Genomic DNA, 26,560 nt, shown 5'->3' on the forward strand with positions numbered 1-26,560 from the left:
TTTACTTAGAAGTTGAGTTTCTCTTGAAAAAAGTGAAATCTTCTACCTAAGCACCACAAGATGTATTCCTTATAACCTATACTTAAATTAGCAATTTAAGTATAGGTTATAAAAAAAAATACTATATCCTAAGCAAACAATTACTTACATACAAAACTGTACAAATATACTGTACTTGTAATGCATCCATCTTAAAATTTAAGTTAAAGTAATATGTGCATTGAAGAAAGCTAACTAATTTTAGATGTAGCATATAGTTTCTAAAACATCCTTGACATGCATTACCATTCCATAAAAATTTAAGGTAGATTTAAAAACACAAAGAAACACAAAGCGTCTAAAGAAAATCAAGCTTTTTAAAGAAAGTATAGAAAAATGTTCATATATGAAAGGATTTAACAAGGTGAAGAAAGAATAAATCATTTTTTAAAAGGCTGATACATTTGGCTGGATTAAAATATAAAATTAAATGAATTAAGAAAATCATAAACTGTATGGTGCAATAAGCCACAAGCTGAAGAGAGCAGTGGCAACATATGCTACCAATAAAGGACGACGACCAACTGCAGACGGCCTACAGTCACTAATGCAGGAGATGAACAATAAATTCAGCAAAGAGAAAATACAAAATGCTCAATCTCAGTAATAATCGGGAGAATGCAAATGAAAACCAGAGATACTGAACAATCACACCAATCTGACGGAGTTTTAAGTGTGGCATGTCTGTGGAACCATGGGATATCTATTAGACTGTGAAGGGGGTTCAAAATTTAGCAAAATTAAGGGTGCCTGGCTGGCTCAGTCAGAAAAACATGCAACTCCCAATCTTGGGTCTTGAGTTCAAGCCCCAAACTGGGTGTAGGGATTACTTAAATAACTTAAAAAAACAAAACAAAACAAAACTTAGCAATATTAAGATGTGCAATATGAGTGAAAACATGCACATGTACCTAACAAAATATGCATCAGAATGCTTACTGCGGCATTGTCTGTAATATAAAAAAATAGAAACAACCTAAATATCCACTAATTGAAGACCAGACAAACTGTGGTAATGAAATACAATATTGTAAACAATGAATAGACAAATCTCAAAAACAATGGTGAGTAAAATGCTATTTAACGCAGGAATGATACCATTTATATTGCTTCAAAATATGCCAAACAGTATGTACTGTTTCTAATCATGCAGTTTTGGAAAAAAGTTTAAAAACACATTCTTAAACGCACACACACACACACGCTGAATTTGACATAGGTGATCTATCTGAAGAGAAGAAATATAACTGGGGAAAGGCACACAATTTAATTTGTCATTTTTTTCCATAAGCTGAATAATATATGTAAAGATGTTCATTCCATTACTTAATTATTTCTGTATTCCTAGAACAATGCATAACATATTAACAGTTCCTGAAAAGTGCACAACATCTACTTAGACAACTTACTCTGGTATACACGTGTTATATATAGAAGGGCACATGTCTGAGAGCTAATACTAATACTAGCTACATGAAAGCACAATTTTAAGGACTGAGCCTAGTATGTAAGAATTAGACTAACACACTAGTTTGTAAGAATTACACGAATACAAAACCCCATAATCTTCCCCAGGGAAGACAGCAATCGGGCTCCCATACAATCTCCATCTCGGAGTGTTTTGCAGAACAAGCTGACTGACTAAAAAAAGTATGTGGCTACTAAAAAAAATACACAGCAAAAGTAAGATTAAAGAGCTAGTATTACCATTAATTAAAAAATTAAATAAAAACCTAGTTTGAACACAGTGAGAAAATAAGCAAAAGGCACATATTTATAAAAATTAACCTACCTGAGTACTTAAAAACAAAGCCCAAATACTAAAAGAAATACAATGCAAAGGAGAGGGACATACATATGCTTTTGAGGCACAAACAAAGCATTCACCATCACCTCTTAACAACAAACAAGAGAACTAAACAATACAATAAAAACACTTGGTAAAGCACTGTCTCTCAGTATGGCAAAGACTGTCTTCCAGATTCCTTTTTTTTTTTTTTTTAAGATTTTATTTATTTATTTGACAGAGAGAGATCACAAGCAGGCAGAGAGGCAGGCAGAGGGAGAGGGGGGGAAGCAGGCTCCCCACTGAGCAGGGAGCCCGATGTGGGGCTCGATCCCAGGACCCTGAGATCATGACTTGAGCCGAAGGCAGAGGCTTAACCCACTGAGCCACCCAGGCACCCCTGTCTTCCAGATTCTTGAGGTAACAGCAATGACACAAAGATCTTGCATCAGAAAAAGAACCCTTCCGGTTACACAAACTTAACTGGGAAGAATTATCCTGAACCAGGCAACACACAAAACTACTAGGTATCTCATAATGTGCTCATTATCTGATAATTTTTCCAGGATACTAATACAGTTAAAAATTACACTATTTTGCCTATTAGCACAAACTCACAAATCATTTTTATATCCTAGGTAATAAAGTGTAGTTTCAGTCTACTAATGGTTAAGGAGAACAAGCAAAACTGGGACAAAACTGGCTGCCGTGCTTCAATTTTACATCTCATACTTAAATACCTCCAAAGAAGATATTTTTGTAATGTTTGTCTAATTTTATTTATGGACAACTGAACTATAATATATGCTTGATTTGGTTTCATTGGGAAATTTAGTTCCTTCAAGATGGTGGGCTACAAAATGTTGAGCTCCTATAACTGTAAGAAGCATCATAAAAACAGCTGGTACAGTGATAGTAAAGTCCCTAGAAGGAAGTTTAGTTAGTTGTAAGTATAGATTCACTGAAAATACATGAAAGAGAAGGTAGAGAACAGAAGATCCAAATTAAAAAGGAACAAATACGGACATGGTACTCAGTACTTTCAACTATTCTTTGGTTTTGCACGTTTTACTTTTATTAAGTTCAAGGAGTGGACTTCATCTCTATTATCCAGTTACTTTTAACCTGAAGTAGGCCTAGACTTCTCTATCATCATTTCTTCAAGAAACTCTGCTTTGGCCTATATGAAGTCAAAGCAGAACTCAAAAGGAGGAAGGAAAGTAAAACTGCTACATGGGGATAGTGTAACTGTAAAACTCACACTATTCAATGTAAGCTGTATTCTGCACACAACTAACAAAATGTAAAAACGTCTCTTTAAAATAATTCTGGGTGAAGAGCCTCAATTTAACATTGTATATGGAATTAAACTTATATTCTGAAGATACCTGAATTTAATAATCATAGCTTCTTCCATAAAGCTCTCCAAGAAACTGCTTAAGTGAGGACTTTATATATCTACTATCAAACAGCTGACAGTAAGAGAAAACAACTTAATTACATACAACAAGACAGCTCACACATGGAACCTCTATATATAAATAATATACTGGTGAGAGTACCCAGGAAGTAACCACTTGCTCTCAGGGACCGTAGTTCACCTCAGGTCCATAGTCCTCATTAATTCTCAATCCCTGATTTCGTTGCAAATATGGTTAGCAAACTGCAAGATTAGCTAATAATAAAGATGTATATAATAAAGTAGGAAACAGTGCAAGTTATATACCTACCTCATTTTTTAAATTATCTGAAGCATTCAGTGCAGATTTTGGATCACCATTAGCCTGATCACTTGTTGAAACTTTTGATTCAAATTCTGATTTTGTTATTTTTCCTTTGCCATGTGAAGATGACACATTTTCTATATGCTGGCCAACAAGGCTATTTGAAACCAAAAAGACATATTAAAAAAAAATAAGCTGAATGGCAAGTTTATGTAATCTAAACTGTTAAAATTTTCACATACAAAATAAACCAAGAAAAGAGCGCAAACGGATTAGCTTTCTCCCGATCATAAAAGTAGAATTAAGCACACACAAAAATCCATTCAAACATGACACGGCTATTATTACAGAATTATGCAAAGGGCAAATAACAGCTCACACCCACCTTTCAGGTGGACCCACAAAGGCAGGCTGGTCAACGGGAGCATCCGCTTCAAGGACCTCACCAACATCACAATCAGTTTCAGACTGCTCAGTTTCACTTGGTTTGGCTATAGGAATAGTACCAGATTTTTCTATTTCACTAAAAACAGAAACAAAAAAAAATAATCTAGCAATTCAATGAACATAACGTGGCATAAGTTAAAAAAAAATTATTAGTGATTTTCAAAACATAATCTAAACCAGAGAAGAATGCTTTATAGTTTTACAGGCTATTTTCAAGAATTTACTTATTTTAGGTCATGTAAAGTGAACTGCTAACTCTTGATCTGTTAATGGCTTTGGCTGTTAAATAGGTAATTACCAAATTTTAAAACAAAATATCATAGCTTAGTATTTGGTCTCATAAAAAATAAGATTTTAAATTTATTTATGTATTTATTTAATAGAGAAAGAGAAGGAGAGCACACCAGCATACGTAAGCAGGGACAGGAGGGGCAGAGAGGGAGAGAGAAGCCCAGTGTGGAGCCCAACTTGGGGCTCAATCTCATGACTCTTGAGATCATGACCTGAGCTGAAATCAAGAGGTAGATGCTTAACTGACTGAGCCACCCAGATGCCCTTAAAATTTATCTTAATTGCATCTTCTCTAATGTTTCCTTTTTGTTAGTATATTCTACCAGTATTAGAGTTGTTGCCTATAATCTTTTTTACCTGCTTCGTCGAAGATTATTTGACCAAGGAGTTGCGGGACTCTCTACTCTGTTCCATTGGTCTATGTGTCTGTTTTTGTGCCAGTACCATGCTGTCTTGGTGATCACAGCTTTGTAGCAAAGCCTGAAATCAGGCAAGGTGATGCCCCCAATTTTGTTTTTCTTTTTCAACATTTCCTTAGCAATACGGAGTCTTTTCTATTTCCATACACATTTTAGGATTGTTTGTTCCAGCACTCTGAAAAATGCCAGTGAAATTTTGATTGCGATGGCACTGAAAGTATAGATTGCTCTGGGCAGTACAGACATTTTAACAATGTCTATTCTTCTGATCCATGAGCATGGAATGCTTTTCCATCTTTTTGTGTCTTCTTCAATTTCTTTCATGAGTGTTCTGTAGTTCGAGTACAGATCCTTTATCTCTTTGTTTAGGTTTATTTCCAGGTATCTTATGGTTCTTGGTGCCATAGTAAATAGAATGGATCCTCTAATTTGCGTTTCTATGTGTTCATTGTATAAGAAAGCAACTGATTTCTGTGCACTGATTTCGTATCCTGCCACATTACTGAATTGCTGTATGAGTTCTCATAGTTTGGGGTGGAGTCTTTTGGGTTTTCCATATAAAGTATCATGTCATCTTCCAAGAGAGAGTTTGACTTCTTTGCCAATCTATTACCTTTTATTTCTTTTTGTTGTCTGATTGCTGGTGCTAGGACTTCTGGTACTATGTTGAATAGTGGTGAGAGCGGGCATCCTTGTCCTGTTCCTGATCTCAAAGAGAAGGCTGTCAGCTTTTCCCCACTGAGAATGATATTCCCTGTGGGTTTTTAATAGATTTTAGGAAGCTGAAGAATGTTCCCTCTCTTCTATCCCTATACTTTGAAGAGTTTCAATCATGAACGGATGCTGTATCTTTTTTTTTTATTATTAAATTTTATTTTTTTTAATAAACATATAATGTATTTTTATCCCCAGGGGTACAGGTCTGTGAATCGCCAGGTTTACACACTTCACAGCACTCAGCATAGCACATACGCTCCCCAATGTCCATAACCCCACCCCCCTCTCCCCAGCAACCCTGTTTGTTTTGTGAGATTAAGAGTCACTTATGGTTTGTCTCCCTCCCAATCCCATCTTGTTTCATTTTTTTTTTTCTTACCCCCCAAACCCCCCCACGTTGCATCTCTACTTCCTCATATCAGGGAGATCATGAGATAGTTGTCTTTCTCCAATTGACTTATTTCGCTAAGCATAATACCCTCTAGTTCCATCCACGTCATTGCAAATGGCAAGATTTCATTTCTTTTGATGGCTGCATAGTATTCCATTGTGTATATATACCACATCTTCTTTATCCATTCATCTGTTGATGGACATCTAGGTTCTTTCCATAGGTTGGCTATTGTGGACATTGCTGCTATAAACATTCGGGTGCACGTGCCCCTTCGGATCACTATGTTTGTATCTTTAGGGTAAATACCCAGTAGTGCAATTGCTGGGTCATAGGGTAGCTCTATTTTCAACTTTTTGAGGAACCTCCATGCTGTTTTCCAGAGTGGTTGCACCAGCTTGCATTCCCACCAACAGTGTAGGGGGGTTCCCCTTTCTCCGCATCTCACCAGCATCTGTCATTATGGATGCTGTATCTTGTCAAATGCTTTTTCTGCATCAGTGAAGAGGACCATGGTTCTTCTGTCTTCTCTTAGTGATTTGTTCTATCACCTCAATTGCACTACTGGATATTTACCCCAAAGATACAGATGTAGTGAAAAGGGCCATCTGTACCCCAATGTTCAAAGCAGCAATGGCCACAGTTGCCAAACTGTGGAAAGAGCCAAGATGCCCTTCGACAGACAAATGGATAAAGAAGATATGGTCCGGTGCGCCTCGGTGGCTCAGTGGGTTAAAACCTCTGCCTTTAGCTCAGGTCATGATCCCAGGGTCCTGGAATCGAGCCCCGCATCGGGATCTCCACTCAGCGGGAGGCCTGCTTCTCTTCCTCTCTCTCTCTGCCTACTTGTGATCTCTGTCAAATAAATAAATAAAATCTTAAAAAAAAAAAGAAGAAGATATGGTCCGTATATACAATGGAGAATTACGCCTCCATCAGAAAGGATGAATACCCAACTTTTGTATCAACAAGGACGGGACTGGAGGAGATGATGCTGAGTGAAAGACGTCAAGCAGAGAGAGTCGATTATCATATGGTTTCACTTACTTGTGGAGCATAAGGAATAACATGGAGGACAATAGAAGAAGGAAAGGAAAAGTGAATTGGGGTAAATCGGAGAGGGAGACGAACCATAAGACTGTGGACTCTGAGAAACAAGCTGAGGGTTTTGGAGGGGAGCGGGGTGGGGGGTTGGGTGAGCCTGGTGGTGGGTTTAAGGAGGGCACGTATTGCATGGAGCACTGGGTGTAGCGCATAAACAATGAATCTTGAAACAGTGAAAACATAAAATTAAATTAAAAAAAATAATCTAGTATCTCAAAACATTTCACTAAGTTCTTAAGGCACTTTGAGAATTTTTAAAAAATATATACTCTAATATTCTCCCTTACTTCCAATTCGCTAAGCAGTCACATTCAGTATAATGGGAAAATGAGATGTACTCTTCAGATATGTAGTACCTAGCCTTAAATTCTTTCCGGAGTAAGTATTTTAAAAGTTTTAAATACTAAAGATTATTCAAATAAGTAGTTACTTGAACAAGTAGAACCTCATTTTATGTAACGTAGAGATTGCATGGCTGAGAGCTAATCAACTTCAGTGAGTTTGAAATAAGAATAAATACTCGTTACATCAAAAGATCATTACTTTAAAATAAAATAAAAACACAAAACACAGGCATCGTAACTTAAGTCTGCTATATGGCCTAAACTTCAAATCTGAGTTTCAAGCTGCCTTATCTTATAAAGACTTTTTTCTATCATTACCTAATGAGATTCTCTTTTTTTCTTTGTAATAACTTACTCAAGCTTTGAGATTGGAGTGATCTCTGAGGTAGATGAGCTGGAAATATTTTCAATGTTTTCACTGCCCACAACTACACTGGAAGAATCTTCATGTAGATCAATTGTAGGGAATGTCTCAATCACAGATGGACTTAACTTATTTGACTCCATATTCTGTTTAAAAAAAAAAAAAGTTAAATTAAATTTTGAGATGAATAAATTATTCTCTTTAGCTATACAGGATTTTATAAATGTATGCCTCAAAAGTGACAGTATCAAGAATGTACTTTTATAAAAATCCTATCTTCCAACATTTCAAAGGGAAACATTTCATATTAAAATACAAGCTCTAGACATTTTTTACGGCATTTCACAAATTAGGACAAAAGAGCTTGCCTTTCTTCTTTCCTATTTTCTATGAGGACCACATATATTTCCCTCTTTAATGCTAGTAGCAACACAGAAATCATATTTAAATATACAAAACAGTACAACACATACTTATTGCCCAGAGCAGTTGAGAAGATAACGTGCACCAACAAACAACAACAAGGGCATGTACAAGTAACATTACAATGCACCAAATGATTCTCACTGATGCTTCTTCAGTCCTCTGATGCTCTGGGCCATTCACTCCCCCAAAACAAAACCTGACATCTACCGATTACCACTCATATTTGAAACCTCTATCAGAACATTCTCCCCCACAACCAACCCTAAATAGAATTAGCCATCCCTCTTCCGCTATGCCTCTGCTGTTCTCTGTATAGACTTAATACAGCATCTGTAACACCTCAATTGCGTTATTTAGGTCTCCTTCCCTTTTTCAAGAAGACTATAAATGTCCTGCGTAAGAATTACGTTCTCTTGATGTTCATGTTCCCTAGCACACAGTAGATACTTAACGCTTATTAAGTGTGTATCAAGAGAGGCACTCAGGCTTAGTTCAAGGAAAAGAGAAACTAAAGACTATTATGGACTAGAAGAACTAGGACTTTTAAGAAAAAAAAAAAAAGACCCAGTTAGGAGCAGAAAGAAAACTAAGGGAAGAATATGATTCATTTGGGAAATTATTTACACTGAAATGAAAAATTCACAGAGGAATGAAAATAGTTTGCATTTTATGGTGGAGGCCTTGAGAAAAGGAGTGTTCTATTATTATCAAATATTATCATTTTAATATATATTCAATATTAAAAAAATTAATGAGATATTTTACTTTTTTTTAAATTAAGTATGTATGTATTTATTTAATGTATTTATGTATTAATAAATACATGTATTAATGTATAATGTATGTATGTAATAATGTATTAATGTATGTATTTAATACTTACAGCGAGTCTCAATTTGGACTAACTACATTCCCAGCGCTCAAGAGCCAAATGTAGCTAGTGGCTACTATACTGAACAGCACAGACCTGTACGACGCAGTAAGCACTTCCAAGGATTTGAGCAGAGTATACCGTAACAAAAATTCTGGAGAATGAACAATGGCAGGATAGTCCTATAACTAGAAGGGCTACAGAGAACACTTTCTTACTCTTATATACAAACGTCTGACAAACATCTTCCAGGATCCAATAAAATGAAACTCACTATTTGTACTTAGATAGCCCAATGAAGTCATGAAACAGTGCTAACTGTACTTAAAACAAAGAATTCTTCCTCATTTTGAGCTGAAGTTTGTTTTTGTTAATATTTTGAGATACTTAGTTTTTTCTTGGTTCTTCTTCCTGCAGATCAAATATCCCTAGTTCCCTTAGCTATTCCTGATATTAATGGGTTCCAGATGCTTCAGCATTCTGGTGAGCTTATATTCTGGTCTAGTTTTTAACATCTTTCAAAAAATCTGATGTACAAAATGGAAAATAATATTCAGAATGTAATATAAGAAATATATAAAATATATTTTAACCTATTATTAATTCATATTCCACACTGAGTGACAAAAGTTTGGTATCAGAATACTTTGTTTCACCTACGAATACTTTCTTTTGTTGTAAATTAGAAAAAATTTCCTGACATCTAAAAATCTGGAGAAGAGCCATTATAGTAAGCCAAAATGGAATCTAGGAAGATGTAAGAACTTATACCCAAACTCTGACTACAAAAAAAGTGGTCCCATTTATTACTAACCCCGTAATTTCGTATTTTCTCAAAAGCAGTACTCTCAGCAGGTGAACAGTATTAAAGACAACCGCATTAAGGACAACCGCATAGCACTCTCAGCAGGTGAACAGTATTAAAGACAACCGCACAACGGTTCAAAAAGAAAAAGTAACAATATACAATATGGTGACCAAACAGAAGTTTTCTATCTTGGGAAGCAGTTTTTAAAAGACTTATCATTAAAAATCAAAGCAGCAAAAAAAAAAAAAAAAAAAAATCAAAGCAGCATAGCTTACCTGTACATCCACAATGTAGTCATCTTTTAATTTATGTTCTTCTGGAGGAATAGGTAAGTTCGAACCCACTTTTTCTGGTAATTCGGCATTGAGAGGTCCCTCTCTTTCATCCTATATTGCAACAAAGAAAAAAGGGTAACTGATAAATAAAACTGTTTCACAAAATAGTCCTAAGCAATATTATATACTTTATAACATATTCAACTGTTAATTACTTTTGTTTGTTTATATGCTTATTGTCCATCTTCCTGCATTCCCTTCCTTGCCATCACACTAAATGAGTTCAAGAGCCTTATTTGATTTCTTAATAAGCACTTAATAAACACTTTAGTCCTACCATGCAGCAATGTGTTAGGGACACAGAAGGACTTCAGGAAATATCTAATAAATTAACGTACATATAGTTCTTTTACCATCTCTCTTTTGACACTGACTTTCAAGATTCCAGATACCTTCAAGTTTAAATGTATCTTCTAGCATATGTTTCATAAAAGCAATATTCATATTCTTTAAGCCTCTATAACATATAACAGATAACTAAATTTCTGCAGAAAGAATAGATTTCCCCCCCTGAATGCTTTGCTTATGTTCATTCACATTTACTCTTCCAATTTCTCATCAGAGATTAGAATAGAGTTTTACAGACTGTGGGTAAAAGTATAAAATTGTATTCTTTTTAAAGAGATATTCAGCAATAGTCTTCAAAATTTTAAATGCTCCATCCCAGAAATAAATCCAACATGACTCCAATATTTGAATACCATGCCAACAACTCCAAGTATGTAATTATAAACTTATGTTCCCACACATGCACACACACACAAGCCCACATGCAAACACACAGCTGAGAAACAATGCAAAAGTCTGTCAATAAATATATCATAATTTATATGGTAGAATAAAAATGTAGCCATCACAAGAATACAACAACATGAAAAGATGTTTACAGATGTCTATGAGATATTATTGGGGCAGAGGGGGGAGTCATTTGTAGAATATTTATAATTTGACATTTTATGGAACATAAAATACCAATTTGTGTGCCATATACGGATATCCACAAAAAAACAGTCTCAATATTTTCACAAGAAACAATAAATCGTGGTTCCTTTGGGGAGGGGTAAATATGAATATTTTATAGTCAGAATAAATTACTTCTATGTGGTTGATCCTTAACAATGCATGGGTTAGGGGTATCAAGCCCTAGCAGAAGCAAAAATCTCCATATAACTTTTGACTCCCTCAAAACGACTAATAGCCTATTGTTAACCGGAAGCTGTACCAATAATAAGCAGTCAGTTGACACATATTCTGTATGTTGTATGTATTATTACACTGTATTCTTTTTTTTAAAGATTTTATTTATTTGACAGAGAGAGATCACAAGTAGGCAGAGAGAGAGGAGGAAGCAGGCTCCCCGCTGAGCAGAGAGCCTGAGGGGGGGGCTGGATCCCAGGACCCCAGGACCATGACTCAAGCCCAAGGCAGAGGCTTTAACCCACTGAGCCACCCAGGCGCCCCTATTACACTATATTCTTATGTTAAACTCCCGAACTGTTAAGAAAATCGTAAGAGAAAATACATTTACAGTATTGTACCATAAAAAATCTTCATATTAATGCACCCGCACAGTTCAAACCCTATCATTCAAGGGACAAGTGTATTTTAAAATACAATTTTTGAGGGCACCTCGGTGGCTCAGTTGTTAAGCGTCTACCTTCAGCTCAGGTCATGATCCCAGGGTCGTGGGATGGAGCCCCACATTGGGCTCCCTGCTCTGAGAAGAACCTGCTTCTCCCTCTCCCACTACCCCTGCTTGTGTTCCCTCTCTCACTGTCCCTTTCTCTCTCCATCAAATAAACAAATAAAATCTTTAAAAAAATAAATAAAATATATATATTGATGGCGGGAGCCAAATCGAGTCAACAATCACCTTTTATTTTTTATTTATTTATTTTACCTTTTTTTAAAAGAAGACTCCATGCCCAATGTGTGGCTTGAACTCATGACCCTGAGATCAAGAGTCACATGCTCTATGGATTGAGTCAGCCAGGAATTTAAAATGATAAAGTAATAAATGAATTAAGGACTATGTGGTCTGGCTTTCTGGACTCTGTCTATTCACTCCACCCAATTATATTAAAAAACTACATAGCCACTGACTGCAGAGTCTCCCTATAATCCTCAGTTCTAAGTTTTTACTTTTAAGACTCGAGTTTCTTTTGAAACTTTTTAATTATTTAGCATATTATAAAGTGAACCACTGGTTTTCAGTTCTCTGAATAGCTACTATTTTTCTTCCTACTCTAGGACTACGGCTGTTATGACAGTCCAAGAACAAGCATATGAGTATCTCAAGGATGCTTACTTTCAGATTACCTGAGTGATGCTTCAGATTACAGAAAGGAGATTACAAATCACCAAAACTTTGTCATAATACTTTTGAATTACTTTTATTCCAAACCTTTTGAGGAAATCTTAAAAAGCTGACAGACAAATTACATTGTCAACTTTATTTAAGGTACCTTTTTCTGGAATTGTACATCTTCATTTTCTAGGGCACAATTGTCATCTTGAGAGTAATATGATGAAGCTGAAGAACTCTCCTTACAACATACACGCCAACTGGGAAGCCTGTAAAACATTCACCATCACCAAAAGAAAGGAAGAAGGAAAAATTGTTAAGCCAGCATATTCCCTACTGTGGGCTAGAATTTGAGGCAATAAATAAACAGAGGCTTCTACCTTAATGCCCTCAAGAACTTAACAATTTAATGAAGACAAATGTACTTTAAGACAAGTATTTTTATTTAATGCCCTAAAAAAAAAAAAAAAAAAAAAAAACCCACAAACTATGTTATCAGCATTCCAAGTAAGGCACTATGAATTTCATGAAGGCAAAACAATAAAGATTTCACAAAGACTATCTGGTAATTATCACAGAAGGAAGTTTTCAAGGAGTTTAACCTCCTCAGAAAGTACCAGATGCCAATAATATTCAAAATTTTACTAATATTTAAAAACAGAGAACTCTAAAGCTGCCTAAACTATTTCAAAGCATCAGAGCTAAGCTTCCAAATAATGTGGGTTAGGTCAGTATTCATTTTTATATAATCATTGACTTCTGTAAGTGCTGTTCCCAACATAGGGATCAAAGCAGTGATATCCAAAATTAAGAGAACAGTGAACACAAATGAATACTACAGGTTAATCAGACACAAAAATTCCAAGACAATAAAAAAGAAAGTCTTCAGGAACACAATGAAGAAATAATATACCACTGTTATGATCAAGTAGAGTTTAGTTCTGATATTCAAAAGTGGTTCAATATAATAAAATCATTTTAGTCTGCCATACAATAATATCAAGGAAAAATATGGTTATTCCACAGTCACTGAAAGACATCTGATAAACTTACACATCTATCAAGATTTCCTTAAAATAGGAATAAGCAGATGTTTACCATGGAAACATATATGCATAAGACACAAGCCTAAAAGTCAGTACCAAACTTAGTGACGTAATCTAAAAATAATCCTATTTAGATCTGAAACAAGATAAGAATGTCCATTATTGTTAGTATTATATAATATGATAAAAGTTAAAAAAAAAAATGAAGGAGACAGAAAATGACCATTAACTGCAGATAATGACTTTACATAGGTGGAAAATTAAAAAGAACCACCTATTTTTAAAAAGTCTTGGTTATAAAAATTATATTCCTAGGCATAATATTAAGATTCAAATCAACTCTACTCAAACCTTCACCATCAGTTACAAGATGAAACAGAAGTCGCCATTTGCAAAAGAAATAATAAAAACTAAAATATAAACTTAGCAAGAAATGTTCTATTAGGTAGACCTGTTTGAAATCACCAATATTTAACAATTCTTTAACATGGAAAAGTCAAGTTACACAATTCAAGCTAATATATACAGAAGATTTGAAAACCACATATTGAAGACATAAAGAAGGTTTTTAAGTAGGTAGGCTGACTCTAAAATTTATATGAACAGTAAGAAAAATAAAGAAGAGATTAATGTGAGGGAACTACATGTCTGTGAAACCACAATAATTACAACAATATGGTACTGAGATGAGAGAGGGAAGGGGACTCCCCAAGATGACTGGAAATAGGATGACAATCCTATGATGACAGCTATAGAGAGAGAATAGAAAGCAACCAGTCTAAGTTGGAGGTTATGAGAAATTCTCGTAGGACCTTTTTTCAGAGGATGACATTGACAGCACATCTGTTAGGTCTTTGAAAATATTATTATTATTTTTATTATTTTAATTAACATATAACGTGTTATTTGTGTCAGGGGTACAGGTCTGTGATTCATCAGTCTTACACACTTCACAGCACTCACCATAGCACAGACCCTCCCCGGTGTCCATCACCCAGACACCCCATCCCTCCCACCCTCCTCCTCCTCCAGGAATCATCAGTTTGTTTCCTGAGATTAAGAATCTGGTCTTTGAAAATATTAAGTACAAGTTTATGTAACTGGCAGACAGCTCATAATTAAATTAAAAAATAAGCAAACTTAATAAGTCGAATATTAGTTCCAGGAGAAAAGCAGTACAGAAAAGGAAAAGTAGCTGTGTTTTACTCCACGGCCCAGCGATGAACAGCACTTACAGAAGTCAATGATTATATAAAAAAGAATACTGACCTAACCCACATCATGACAGAATTCACTGACAGAATCACTGACAGCATACAGTGAAGAGAATCTGAGTGTCTACACTAGAATATATTAAAACTGACATTAAAGCAATTACTTTAGAGACAAAGAATATAAAATTAATCAGCTAAGAGATGAAAGTGGTTTCTTTCAAACCAAAATACGTTAATGTTGTAGAGCTATAGGACTTTCATATGGATATACTCTTTTGATAAAATTAAAACTAAAAAAAGGAAAGGGCGAGAAAAATAAAGGTACATAATAGTATCTACACACGTGGTAGGCTACCATGTATGTACATGTGTACTAAAGCTATTTGTGTGTACATAACTTTCCTTGAAAGAATTTTTTTTAAAAAGCACTACACCTTGATGGATCCAAGGAGGAAAACGGGTGGCAGAGTCACAAAAAAAATCCAAGAGCATTTCTTACTAAATAGTACTTGGTGTCTTTTGAATTTTGAACCATAAAAACCTATTACTTTTCAAAACTTCATACTGATGCATCATTATTTATTACGTATTTCTCTATTAATAGACTTTTACATTGTTTCTCAGCTGTGTGTGTATCTGTGTGTGTGTAGGTACTTGGGACAACCAAAGTTTCGGGTATCTTTTTTTTTTTTATTTATTTATTTGACAGAGATCACAAGTAAGCAGAGAGGCAGGCAGAGACAGAGGGGAAGAGAAGCAGGCCTCCTGCTGAGCAGAGAGCCAGATGCAGGGCTAGATCCCAGGAGCCTAGGATAATGACCTGAGCCAAAGGCAGAGGTTTTAACCCACTAAGCCACCCAGGCACCCCATTCCCTATTCCTCTTCTTAATTATAGCTTTATGAATGCTATAGTTAAACATCTCTAACATATCAGTCTCTACTTAATACAGATGTTAGTAAAACTATAAGAGATAAGCTTAAACTTTCTAACCTAAATCTAAAAATAGATAAAAATTATCACCAATTGGGGCACCTGGGTGGCTCAGTGGTTAAGCCACTTAATGGCTTAATAAATAATAAATATTTATTTATAAATAAATTTATTAATAATAAATAAATAAAATCTTTTTTAAAAAGTTATCACCAATTAATAACTGTCAAGAAATTTTAAACTAACGAAGTATAAAATACCCTAAAAGCACTCTAACTCTGCTGAACAAGAAGGGATATCTATAATGGGAGTCCTTACTTTCAACACATCCCCCAGGTGAATCAGATATGGAACCCCCACTTTAAGAACAAGTGGATCACATCATATTGGCTGAAGGCACTTTTGTTGCATGATTAAACAGGTCTAATTCCATGCTATTAGAGAAACGTCCTAAAACTGCACTATGAAAGTTGCCAAGCCTGAAGAAATTAGTTTCTAGACTTAAGAAGTTCAGCACCAGAAATCACATCAAGATCAATGGCAATCTGTGAGCCTCTGACATTCCCCCACAATTCACAATCAGTGGTAACTCTGTTACTTTCTATTTAAGTTGATTCTGTGTATATCCTCACTGACATTTAAAAAGTAAATTCTTTGAGAACCAATTCCTAACCACCTTAACCCCACCCCCACAAAGTCAAAACTTGCAAATATAAGCCGGCATACTGGTTTCTAGCACGTCCCAGAAGGAAATTCAATCATTTTTTTTACTCCCCTCCCATCACTACCACTCCAACTCACCCCTGTACCACCAGGTCACACACATAAACTCAAAAAAGAGAATCTGGAAACTAAGAGGATATTTTTCCCTTTTTGTCAGCTCCTCCCTACCAAGGTGGCATGGATTCACCATTCATAAAGAAAGGTTATCAACTTTTAGAGTAGATGTAATTAAAGGTCTTATAAAAAGCACATCTGGGTACCACTTAGAATACGAAACTTTACACGCTTTAGTGAAACAAGAATATCATACAAGCTAGGACTGTGCTTACCGAAAATATTTACTAACATCTAGTCTGAAAGCCTTAGCAGTCACAAGTACCAGTAGTTACAAAGTGTGTGTGTTTTGTGTGTCTGTTTTGCGTCTGCATGTGTTTTGTTTTTTTTTTGTGTGTTTTTTTTTTTTTTTTGACAGAGAGAGAGAGATCACAAGTAGGCAGAGAGGCAGGCAGAGAGAGAGAGAGAGAGAGAGAGAGAAGCAGGCTCCCCACTGAGCAGAGAGCCCGATGTGGGGCTCGATCCCAGGACCCTGAGATCATGACCTGAGCCGAAGGCAGCGGCTTAATCCACTGAGCCACCCAGGCGCCCCGCGTCTGCATGTTTTTCAACAAAAAATGACCAGCTGACATTTTGAGCAAGAAAAATGTTTGAAGGGTTAAAAATTGTAAATTTTTAACAAAATGAACTGAAGTAGAGTCTACATGCTGAAAAAGCATCTTCAAAAGAAAACCTATGTTAAGCAGATCCTAAATTCTAAATTTTTCTTACCCAAATTTGGAAAAGAATTTTTTTGGTAACTTTACCAACTTATTATCTCATCAAGACGTTAGTGCTGCGAATGTTTTGCCAATCAAATTGTGATTTCCTTTTAAGTGTAGCTGATGTTCTAATCTAAATGATACAACAAATCAAAGTATTTAGAAAACCTAGCAGAGGACCATGGCGATTAGCCAAGAAATAATCAAGTGATTTCTTCTTCCAAACTTTTAAAAAACCATTTCCAACTAAAAATACATCTATGAATATGTTCATATATATATATACTGCATATGTAGAATATTCTTATAGAAAACAAAATGAGTTTTCTGGGAAGGAATTTTGAGGGTAAGAGTGGGAGGGGTAAAAATACCATCAATCTAGCTTTCTTTTCTCTAGCTTTAGGTTTTCCTCAATAAAGACCCTCCCCCCTCAACACACACACACACACACACACACACACACACACACACACAGAACCACCCAAACAGCTTCTCAATCACTGTCTATGACATTCAGTTTTATTTATACAAGGAACTGTACATTAAAAAAAAAAAAGTTTTGCAAACAGGGGACCCTGTTATATCAGCACTATTCTACAAAATTTTAAACAGTAAGAGAAACTTGCATCAACATCAACAAATTTCATGAAAAAATAAAAATGAGGTCAAATTTCAGCTGATATATAGTAAGAATGACCTAATTTTAAAAAATTTATCTAGGAGCTGAAATTGCCACGTAACTTCCTCAAGACCTTTGAACATCAACAAATTCAAAAGCTCTAGCCTTTAGCAATAATTATTAGGGTCTGAAGAGAGGTAAAAAGTAATAAAAATAAACTTAAGTTGGGATAACACTACAAGAATATGCTTGGTGCCTAGTGTGTGCACGGCTATCTTTCATTGTTTTTTTTTTCATTAAAGTATTTTCTGATAAAGTGATTTAAAAAGTTATATCCTTTACAGGTAGATCAATCGATCTCCACTACACCAGCTATGCTATGGTGCAAAATTACAATCACTACTATAATTTACAGGCAAGAGGTTTCAAGTCATGATCACTGATGCTGAATTTGATACTCGATATAACTCTTAATAGAGGAAAAAAGATAAAACCTCATAAAAAGGACGTAATAGTGGAACTCTTTCCATTCCTTCAGGAGGTCAAAATAACAGAGGTATTTGGCAAGGATTTGCATAAGTACATTATATTACAAGATAATTCAACTGTGACAATTTGTTAGTTGGCCTAGCACAATGGTTAAAAGAATGCGGACTACAGCTGCATAGCCTGTAGGATCTTGGGCAAGTTCCCTGAACAAACGTTTATTTTTGCACCTGTTTTCTCATAAATATTTTTTTCTCTGCACCTATTTTCTCATAATGGAATTATCTATTTCCTAGAACTGTTACGAGAATTCAGTAAGATAGCTTCAAGCCCTTGTAATGGTGCCAGCACAGAGTACACACAATATTGTGCACTATGCTTACTAAAACAAAAAAAATTCAGATTCTAGGAGAAGGAATAAGAACAGATATTTTGCCTAAGAACATGCTTCAGTGAGAATAAGATACATAATGTTAATTTTCATTTTTGAACTATCACAATGTTCATTCATCCTCTTCCCCACAGCTGATCCGATATAAAAGTATTATAAACCGTCTTTGACACTTCAATTTTATCCTACCCTGTAACTTCTACAACCTTGAACAAATAGTTACATAAAAACAAAACAAAACAAAACAAAAACATTGGGGAGAGTTCCTTCTATTTGCATGTGATTTCTAGGTCAGTTTGCTTGATTATGTTGTTAAATGTTGGGTTCTGACCTTGACATGAACAGAATTAAACTGAGGAATTTTAAATTAGTGGGTAGTTAGGTTGGCATCCTGCACATGGAAATAACTCCACACAACTGCCTTAAAAAATGAGTTCACTCTTAACTTTTACTGAAGGATTTGTAAGTACAATTATGGGATGTCTTAGTTTCATATTATTCCACCACCTGATCCTCCCCCACAACAAAAACTGCTATAGACAGTTTTCATATATGACATAAAAAGCATGGCCCATGTTCTGTTACCAATGTTAATTTCTTAGTTTTGACAAATATACCACGGTTATGTGAGATGTCAGCATTCAAGAAGACTTGGTGAAGGGTATATGGTTAACTCTTTGTACTACCTTTGCATATTGTCAAAATCAATCCAAAACACAGGTTTCTTTCTAAAATAAGCACAATCCATTAAAGAAAAATTTGAGAAATTGAACTTCAAAATTAAAAACTTCTGTTACACAAAATACACTTATTAAAATGAGAAGGCAAGTTACAGACCAGGAGGAAATATGTGCAAAGCATGTATTTGGTAAAGGATTTGTAACCAGTGTAAAGAACTCTCAAAACTCAATTAAGAAACAACCCAATTTTGGGGTTGCCTGGGTGGCTCAAATACTTCAGTTAAGCAACTCCCTTCGACTCAGGTCATGATCCAGGGGTCCTGGGATCGAGTCCTACATCAGGCTCTTTGCTCAGTGGGGAGCCTGCTTCTCCCTCTGCCTGCATCTCCCCAGTTTGTGTGAGTGTGCGTTCGAGTGCTCTCTGGCAAATAAATAAAATTCCACCCCCCCCCAAAAGAACCAACCCAATTTTTAAAAAACAGGCAAAAGATTTTCACCATCATATCACCAAAGAAAATACAGGGAAAGCAAATAAAAGTGAAAGCTGCTCAATATCCTCAGTCATGGAGAAATGGAAATCGAAACCATAATGAGATACCACTACGTACTTATTATATGGCGAAAATTTTAAAGACTGGCCATAGTAAGTGTTGCAAAGGATGTGGAAGGACTGAAACTTTCATATACTGCTCATGAGAATACAAAATGGTACAATCACTTTAGAAAACAATTTGGCATTGCTTTCAAAGCCAAACATACACTTATATATAACCCAGCCATTCCACCCTGAAGTATTCACTCAAGAGAAAGGAAAACACAAAAGGTCACAGCAGCTCTATTTGTGATAGTCAAAAAATGGGGGCACCTGGGTGGCTCAGTTGTTGGGCGTCTGTCTTCGGCTCGGGTCATGACTCCAGGGTCCCGGGACTGAGCCCCACATCAGGCTCCCTGTTCAGCTCCCTGTTCTCCCTCTCCCACTCTCCTGGCTTGTGTTCCCTCTCTCACTGTCCCTCTCTGTCAAATAAATAAATAAATAAAATGGAAAAAACTCTCAAATGTCCATGAACAGGTACATAGATAAACAATCTGTACTACAGACATGCAATGTAATACTATTCAGCAATAAACAGGAATGAATTTGGCACACACAACACCCTCAAAATAATTTTTCTGTGCAAGAAGCCAGACCAAAAAAAAGAAAAAGAAAAAAATGTAGTTTATGATTTCGTTTACAAAATCAAAAAAAGCAAACTAAACTATAGCGACAGAACATAAATCAGTGGTTGCCTGGAGGAGGAAGCCAGGAGGAAGGGATTACAAAAGGGCATGAGAAAATCCCTGAGAGTAAAGGGGTATGTTTACTAATTGCTTGTGATAGCTTCATGGATGTATACATATGCCAAAATGTATCAAACTGTACAATTTATGTAGTTTTCTGCACGCCAACTGTGCCCCTGATAAAGCTGTTTTAAGAAGTGGCGCAGAGAGAAATAAGACGATGAAAGGCTAATCATTATTGAAGCGAGGCAACAGGTGCATGCCTATCACACTCTTCCTTCTAGTCTTTGGCATGTCTTTAAATTTCCCGTAAGAAAGTTTTAGAATTCTGTCCATTCTTAAAATAGAAAGAAAACAATACTTCAATGTTGTATTTACTTTCTACATATACTATTGTAATACCTGCCTGGGTACAGTTGCCAGATTAGAATTCCTTAAAACAGACAAAAAGCATATTTTTTTATTTTATTTTTTCAGTGTTCCAAGATTCATTGTTTACAAACCATACCCAGTGCTCCAGGCAGTATGTGTCCTCCTTAAACTGTATAGATTAAAAGCTATAGAAATAGTAGCAACTGCTGAGTACTCCATTTTAATTTCATGTGTATCATTAATGTTTAACCTTTGTTTACCCTCCAAAAAATGGGCTTACCATGCATTAATAGATTATTTGTTATTTGCCTATAATTTCTACAAAAGCTCTTTTAGATATGGTCTTGATGGTTACTAGATTTAAAAAAAAAAAAAAAAAAGTACCACAATGTGGAAGGAAGGAATGTTTGCATCCAGATGACACTACATAGATTTTCTTTTTTTTTAAATTTTATTTATTATTTTTTTTATTTCTTATTTTTTTATAAACATATAATGTATTTTTATCCCCAGGGGTACAGGTCTGTGAATTGCCAGGTTTACACACTTCAGAGCGCTCACCACAGCACATACCCTCCCCAATGTCCATAACCCCCCCTCCCCCTCTCCCAACTCCACCTCCCCCCAGCAACCCCCAGTTTGTTTTGTGCGATTAAGAGTCACTTATGGTTTGTCTCACTACATAGATTTTCTTGAAGGAAGATTTTCAACTTGAATGTACCGTGATGGAGGTTTTTCTTGCAGTGGGAAACTACAGTCTAATACTACTAGGCACCGTGCTGTTTTAAAGGGTATGTTACAAACTATGTATTTCAAAGAACAGTGGTGAAGATTTAAATGTTAAGTAAAAGGTGTATCAATTACCTCTTACTGAAGCAAACCTTCAGTGAATCCTGAAGGGATTCAGGAAGTTTTTTTCTAGAGGATACAGCAACTGAATTAAGCCTTGAAGGGACAAAAAAAAGATTTCCCTAAGAAAGTATTCTTTAATGTACAAGCGATTGAGGCAACACCATTTTTTAATACCAATGGCTTAGAATGAGTGTTTTACAAATGCTCGCTCAGAAATACTGACCTGGCTACCTTAAACAATTACTATTTATAATCTTATCAAAGAAATTTAGCAAAATAATGCAATAATAAATTCCAAGACACATTAATGTACAATAAAGAATATGTTAATACGCAAATGTACCAAGCCTAATAACTGCAGGGAGAGGGCAAAACTAAACCGGAGTCTGTCAAACTTTCGATTGAGTTAATGCTGTTTCCCTCTCGTTATACTGAAGAAACTATATAAGTACTTAAGACTATCAATACTTTCCAGATACTATGTTAGATACAGAGGCCTGTTAGGAAATGTTAGGTGTAATTTTCAATTCATTAAAAATCTGAGTAAAGATACATTGAGAAAACATGAAAAAAAAGTAGCAATTTTAATTAAGTAGATAAAAATTAAATTGGTAAGCATTATGTCACTAAGAGATTTATTTATCTCAGTAAAAAGATATTATAAATATATATCCACCCAACAGTGTCACTCCAAGATATATAAAACAACCAAAGCTACATGTGAAATTTTTGAAGTAACAAAAAGCCAACAACATTATAAGACTGGAAACAAAAATTATGCAGCAGAATAGTACTGCCATTAAAGAGGAAACAATAGGGGTGCCTGGGTGGCTCAGAGGATTAAGCCTCTGCTTTCAGCTCTGGTCATGATCCTAGGGTCTTGGGATGGAGAACCGCATTGGGCCCTTTGCTCCACAGGGAGCCTGCTTCCCTTCCTCTCTCTCTGCTGCCTCTCTGCCTACTTGTGATCTCTGTCAAATAAATAAATAAAATCTTTAAAAAAAAAAAAAAGGAAACAATAAGGAACATCGTGAAATATTATAGTGGAGGACTAGTGGTCAAAATTGGTGGGATGCATATAAGACAACGGCAGGAAAACTATGCTTCTAAACACATGGGAAGACAACCCCCCCCTCCAAAAAGCTGATCTTTTAACTCAAAGAGGAAACAGTGTAAATTTTTTTAAAAGGGGGGGTGGCTATAAAGACAGAAATCACTGAAATAAAGAACAAAAAAGGCAAAGATTCAGAAAACCAAAATGTGATTCTTTGAAGAAAATGTTAAAAAGATAAACCTATGGCAAACTCAATCAAGAAGAGTTGGTGATATGTGGTGATGTGAATTAATAAAATATGGTATAAAAACATGAAATAACCACAGATAAAACAGATTTTTAGAATTATAAAATATTACAAACTATACAAATACCAATATATTTGAAAAATTAGAAGAAATGGATTTCTCTAGAAAAACAGCAAAATTGGCAGAAAGTATAAAACTAATGAAAATTAAAGAAATTTGAGTTGATTTCCCTCATACAGAGGAGAGAAAAATCCAAACCAGGTTGTTTTGGCTTTTTTTTTTCCCATGTTTTACTTGGGAATAATTTCAAAGTTTCATAAGAATTGCCAGTATAGCACAAAGAACATACACAAACCCTATCAACCTGTTAACATTTTGCCTCATTTCTTCCATCACTTGTCATTTGTTCACAGCACACTCTCACATCTTCCTTCTCACTCTTTATCCTGATCTATATAATTGATCTCTAACTACCTTAGTATGTATTTCCACAGAATAAGGATATTTGCTTACATAACCACAGAGCAGTTACAACTTCAGTTACACTGACATAATACTTTAACCTATCACCCATATTGCAATTTTGTCAGTTAACCCAATCATATCCTTAGACCATTCCTTCCAGTACTCCCAAGTTCAGAACTGAGTCCAGAATCATATCCTGCCTTTATCATGCATCTTCAGCCTCCTTTAACCTGGAATAGATTTTGGCCTTTACCCTACATGGCACTGCTATTTTTGAGGAACACATCCTTTAATTTTTAAATATGGTCCTTATTCGAGGTTGTCTGAGGTTTCTTCATGACCAGATTCAGTTAATATATTCCTGGCCGGAATCCTTCGTAAGTGATGTTGCGTCTTTCTCAGTGTATTATATCCAGAAGCATACGATACTCATCTGCTTCAGCACTTGCAATTCCACTTTTAGGTAATTCTCAGGAGAAATGAAAACGATGTCCACAAAAAGGCTTGCAGGAAAATGGCCCCTTTTATTTCTAATAGCCAAAAACTAGAAGCAGCCTAGATGTCCAATAGCAGTAAAATAAAGAAACTATAGTATATTCACAGAATGTACTAACTACTCCCAATAAAAATAAATGAATTACTGACTAATGAAACAACATGTATAAATCTTGGAAACATTAAGCAGAATAAAAGAAGCTAGACACAAGAACATACTGTGTAACTCCATGAGATGAAGCTCCAGAATTAGCAAAACTAATCCACAGTGACAGAAATTGTATCACAGGTTGCTTTAGGGGATTCACTAGAAAAGGACATGAGGAACATTCTGGGGTAATACAAATGTTCTATACCTTGATGGGGGAGGGGGGTAGATTACACAAATATATGTATTTGTCAAAATTGATCCAACTACATATAGAGCTAATACATGTGTATTTCATTATATGTAAATTATCTCAACTTAAAAATTTAAGAAACAGAAAAGTTTATATTTTCCTCTCAGCAATAACCAAAAAGAAAATAAGCTAAAGCAATAACAAAAGTTATAAAACAATTTAGAAATTAACCTAAGAAAAATAACAGACAATGATTTACAGATAAACAATTTTAGCTCTGGTAATGATCATACAATAAAGAAATAAACACACAAAAATCTAGTATGTTCATAGATGGAATGCTGGTGACAGCAATGTAAAAACAGCAATTCATCACCAAATATGACTCTCATCAAAATACCTGAAGGATCCTATTGTTCTAATATGATATAGAAAAAAAGTGGTCCAAGAATAAATTAACAAAACAAAACAAAACAAAAGCAAAGGCATGTGGTTCACCTTGCCAGGTAAATTTATTACAAAAGCATTGTAATTAGACTACAGTACTGGGATAGCAACAGACAAGCAAATGGAACAGAATACACCCAAACGCATTTATTAACATATAGTCTCTCCTCAGAAGCAGCCACACACAAACTGTTCAATGAATAAATGATACTATGAGGCCTTCCTAAGGGCATCTGCCATATCATCAACTACTTACAATTCATTTTAATGACTAAAGGAATTAAAAAATAAAAGTGTGAAATGAAAAGAAGTAAAAAGAACGAGATTAGCAGTGTTAGACAACTTATGTAAAATTTTATAACATATAAGCAAAACAAGACTATCTGGGAAGAAAACACATCAAACAACACATGAAGGCTGACTGGACAGGCTCCAATATACTCTGGGGTAATTGCCTAGAATGGGGAAAGAGGAGTGAAACCGAAGGTAGAAGATAAAAGAGTCATCATGGAAATGGAGAGAAAAAGGGACCCGTGCAAAACTCTGCATCAAGTAGGAGCAATGCCATCCTCAGCACCTGATGTCTTGGGGGGAAAAAAGTTATGTTTTTATTTTTTTATTCAGACTTTTAGATAAATTTTTACAAATAAAGAAGCTAAACTCAGAAATTAACTTGTCCAAAGTCAATTTGTGATTACAAGCCTAGATTATCTCCCTCCAAAGCCTACGATCTTTCTTTATTGCTGTACTTCATATTTAATAGTTGCTAGTCAACAGATAAATGAAATGTGAGAAAATAACATTGATCTCTTCACTCAATAATTGATGGTATTAGTCAAGGCTAGTTAGAGCATAACAAATATATAAGAACTATCACAAAAGAGGAATAACGTTTACCTCAGATATAGATAGTGGCAACAACAGAAATAAATGTTGCAGCATAGTGACGAGACATGGACTTCAGAGTCAAGATCCCCAAGTGTTATTCCCAGGTCCTCCATTTATTAGTTGTATGTTCTTGGGTAAACTACAAAACCTGTGTGCCTCAATATGGATACTCAAAGGAAGTTACTATGGGGCACGTGGGTGGCTTGGCTAGTTAAGCTTCTCACTCTTTTTTAAAAGATTTTTATTTATCTGACAGACAGAGATCAAAAGCAGGCAGAGAAGCAGGCAGAGAAGGGAAGCAGGCTCCCCGCTGAGCAGAGAGCCCGATGCAGAACTCGATCCCAAGACCCTGAGATCATGACCTGAGCTGAAGGCAGCGGCTTAACCCACTGAGCCACCCAGGTGCCCCTTAGAGCAAACTTCTAACACAGTTCCCTAATTCCCATCTTAACCACCTCTGCAAATCAACCCTTCACATGGCCAAGAACCTAACACTAATTGTCAGAACGCTGTTCTCCTGCTTAGGACTTCTTATCAACTCTCCATGACAAAATTCAAGCTTTCTTGCATATTTTAAAATATCTAAAATTCCTCTATTGCCTAAGTCTTCAGCTTTATATTTTCTGCCACTCCCTGCCTCCCACTTCAAGCTTCAGTAGTACGGAACTACTTGCAGCTGCTCCCTGAACACATCTGGCTGTCTCATGCTTCCAAGTCTCTGGCTCATGCTTCTCAGTCTTCCAAGACTGTTCTGCCCCTGCTCCCACTCCTCACCATCCAAAACCTGACGGAATTCTTCCCCCTCCCCCCCGGGGGCAGGAACAAGTTAGTGACTAGCACACAT

At 35.6% G+C, this 26,560-nt stretch overlaps 1 protein-coding gene across 4 annotated transcripts in view; it reads right to left on the reverse strand.

Moving 5' to 3' along the window:
* SUCO (SUN domain containing ossification factor) overlaps nt 1-26,560 on the reverse strand; it is a 95,851-nt gene that overhangs the window by 57,141 nt on the left and 12,150 nt on the right. For all 4 annotated transcript variants that reach the window (XM_045982730.1, XM_045982731.1, XM_045982729.1 and 1 more), the window contains exons 2-6: nt 12,532-12,640; nt 10,007-10,117; nt 7,618-7,772; nt 3,935-4,072; nt 3,556-3,706 (exon numbers count right to left, since the gene is read on the reverse strand). In XM_045982730.1, the coding sequence (XP_045838686.1) occupies nt 3,556-3,706; nt 3,935-4,072; nt 7,618-7,772; nt 10,007-10,117; nt 12,532-12,640 (664 nt within the window). The remainder of the gene's footprint in view (nt 1-3,555; nt 3,707-3,934; nt 4,073-7,617; nt 7,773-10,006; nt 10,118-12,531; nt 12,641-26,560) is intronic.

This window comes from Meles meles, chromosome 17 (assembly GCF_922984935.1).
Source record: "Meles meles chromosome 17, mMelMel3.1 paternal haplotype, whole genome shotgun sequence".
In the NCBI taxonomy this organism is placed as follows: domain Eukaryota; kingdom Metazoa; phylum Chordata; class Mammalia; order Carnivora; family Mustelidae; genus Meles; species Meles meles.